General features: G+C 53.1%; 1 protein-coding gene across 1 annotated transcript in view; it reads right to left on the reverse strand.

Annotated features, from left to right (window-relative positions):
- Positions 1–640: 640 nt before the first annotated feature.
- LOC143297117 (uncharacterized) overlaps positions 641–3005 on the reverse strand; it is a 188800-nt gene continuing 186435 nt past the window's right edge. The window contains exon 9 of the mRNA XM_076609291.1: positions 641–2046. Within this exon, the coding sequence (XP_076465406.1) occupies positions 641–2046 (1406 nt within the window). The remainder of the gene's footprint in view (positions 2047–3005) is intronic.

A 3005-nucleotide genomic window follows, 5' to 3' on the forward strand; every position in this document is an offset into this window, starting at 1 on the left:
TCTTGTGAGAACTAACCAGTCACACAGATTACTGCTTCGCTTAAATAGTGTCAAAGACAAGGTATACATATTTCAAAGTCACGCAGTAAGATGATCACACGAGATCTGTAGATTAAGTCTGTCTTTGTTTCACTTTACTAATCTATCAAATTATCTATCAAATTAGCGATTTTCTTGATTGTATGGATTCTACTTTATTACTGCCACCTAAACGTCTAACACTGAAGCATAGATTGTTTTGGGGGTTAAAAGACATTCCCTGTCTCTGCAACCTTTGTTGTTGTTGTTGTTTATCGGAATGTTCGACAACATCAGCGGGAGGATATAAGACGACGACACCCGCTCAGCCTCGCGGTCCACAAGACGCTGAAGGGTTGGTTGACCAATCCCGGTCCCTCGGGCGCTCTGGGCTGGGCTAGTTAGTTATAGTTAGTCAAGTCAGTCAAACTGCGAAGGACGGCTTGACGCAACCTCTCTCCCCCCTTACTCGTGGTGCGCTGACGGGCCTCGGTCAGTCAGTATCGGCGTTAGCGTGCTTCCCCCCCAAGGTCCACACAGCAGCAGGCCCCTGGGGGTGGAGGGGAAGGAAGGGGTGGAGCCGCCTGTCCTGCCCACCACCACCACCACGCGGCGCTCTGGGTCAGACGTTGCTGTCGCTCTTGGCCCGCTGCAGAGGGGGCCTCTTCTCCCGCAGCCCCTCCAGCGTCACCACAGAGGGCGGTGTCTTGGAGAACGTCACGCGGGGCTCGGAGCGGGTCGTCTTCTCCCCCTTCTTGGCGCCGAAAACGCCGGGGGCCGGGGTGGCGGCAGTGGACACGGAGGCGGCCACCGTGGGGATGGGGACGCGGGAAGTCTTGGGGCTGACGTTGGTCGGTGGGGTGCCCGGGGGCGGCTGGATCGGGGGAGGGCGGGCCGGGATAGGGGGTGAACTGCCGGCCCCTGTCCCTGCCGCCGCTGCGGTCGCCTTCCCGATGGTGGTCTTGACCGGGGAGGCCGTAGTGGTGGAGGAGGAGGACGGGGTGATGGTGGCCACAGGGGCAAAGGCAGGGCCCATGCCCACCCCCATGGCCAGCCCCACGGCCGGCGTGGCCTGCAGGATGGGCTGGCTGGACGACTCCTTGCCGCCACGCCTCAGCCCCATCTCGCTGGTCACGCTCTCCACCAGGATCTCCGCCACGCTCTTTGGCCTGTCCTTGTCCTTGTCCTTGGACTTGCCGTGCTGCGGGGGCAGGTCCTTGACGCTGGTCGACTCTGCGTCCCCGGGCACCGTCAGAAACCTCGGGGACATGGGTTCCTCCTGACTCGGCGTCTTCGTGTCCTTCAGCTTCTTGGGGCGAACGTCTCCTCCACCACTACCGCGGGCGTCGAAGGCGGACTTGAAGAGCTTGCTGCTGAGGAAGCTGGCCCGCCGTTTCTCGTCCCCGACCTTAGGGTCCCTACTCTGCTCGGACCCGGCTTCCTCCTCGATGCTGTCGTGACGCGTGGCGCCCAACCCGTAAGCGTCCCCGACGCTACCGGACCGCTTCCGCTCCGGAAACCCCGGAACCTTCAGCCCGAACAGGTTAGACCCCGAATAGACCTTGGGCAGCTTGGTCCAGATGTGACTCTGCTTGTGGTCCGTCAGGTCTATGAGGTCTTTATCCTTCAGGTTCTCCCGCGAACGGGACTTCTTCTCCTCGGAGATCTTGTGCAGGCGCGTGGCGAAGTCGAACTTGAACGGCTTCTTCTTCTGCTTGGAGCCGTCCGAGCTCTCGTCCGAGTCCCGGTCCTCGTCCTCGCTGGCCGAGGTGGGGATGGGCGTGGACTCCATGACGATCTCGTTGACCAGCTTCTGGTCCTCCTCCAGGTCGGCCCTGCTGGACACCAGGCTGGGGTTCTTGCCGATCTTGGTCAGGCGCTCGGCGGCCACGGACTCCATGGTGCGGCGCATCAGCGGGTATCGCTCCAGCACGTCGTTGAAGTGCTCCACGGACAGCGAGTAGAGGTTGACGTAGGTCTCCGCTCTCACGCTGGCCACACGCCGGGCGTTGGTCAGCAGGCAGATCTCTGTTGTGTTGTGTGTGTTGTGTGTGTGTGTGTGTGTGTGTGTGTGTGTGTGGGTGGGAGGGGATGTGTGTGTGAGAGAGCAAAGATAATGGGGGTTAATATGGTTACAAGCCTTGGTCTTATTTTCAAGATTAGGCGTTAATAATAATAATAATAATAATAATAATAATAATAATAATGTAGTGGATAACGCTTTTCCTCTTTTTTTTTATTTGAATGTGTGTGTGTGTGTGTGTGTGTGTGTGTGTGTGTGTGTGTGTGTGTGTGTGTGTGTCTGTGGATAGGGGTGCGTGTGTGCGGGTGGGTATGGGTGTGGTGGTGGGTGGGTGTTAGTGTGTGTTTGCGTGTGTGTGTGTATGTGCGTTTATGTTGGGGTGGAGGAGAGTGTGTGTGTGTGTGTGTGTGTGTGTGTGTGTGTGAGTGCTTATCTCTGTGAATGAGCGAGTGTGTGTGTATGTGTGTGTGTGAGTGAGTGTTTTGTTTTTTTGTTTGTTTATTTGTTTGTGTTTGTGTTTTTGTTTTTGTTAGATTTTTGTGTGTGTAGACTTAACACATAAGTATGTTATTATGTACTGTTTGTATATTTTTTTGTGTTTTTTTTTGTGTAAGGCGGTTTTTTTTTAGAGCCTATCACATGGGAGTTTGCGCCATATAAATACTGTTTATCAATATCATTATCATTCTTCATCTTCTTCTTATCATTACCGTCACCATCAAAAGAAAACAGTCACCACCAAAATAGGACCCGTCAGAGAGGATGGTGGCCACTCCCCCGTCCATTATCATTATTATATTTATCATATCATCATCATCATCATTATTATTATTATTATTATTATTATTATTATTATTATTATTATCAATAGTAGTAGTAGTAGTAGTAGTTATCATTATCTTTATCATATAAACATCATCATCATCATTATTATCATTATCATTACCAGTAGTAGTAGTAGTAG

Source organism: Babylonia areolata, chromosome 22 (genome assembly GCF_041734735.1).
Source record: "Babylonia areolata isolate BAREFJ2019XMU chromosome 22, ASM4173473v1, whole genome shotgun sequence".
Classification (NCBI taxonomy): domain Eukaryota; kingdom Metazoa; phylum Mollusca; class Gastropoda; order Neogastropoda; family Buccinidae; genus Babylonia; species Babylonia areolata.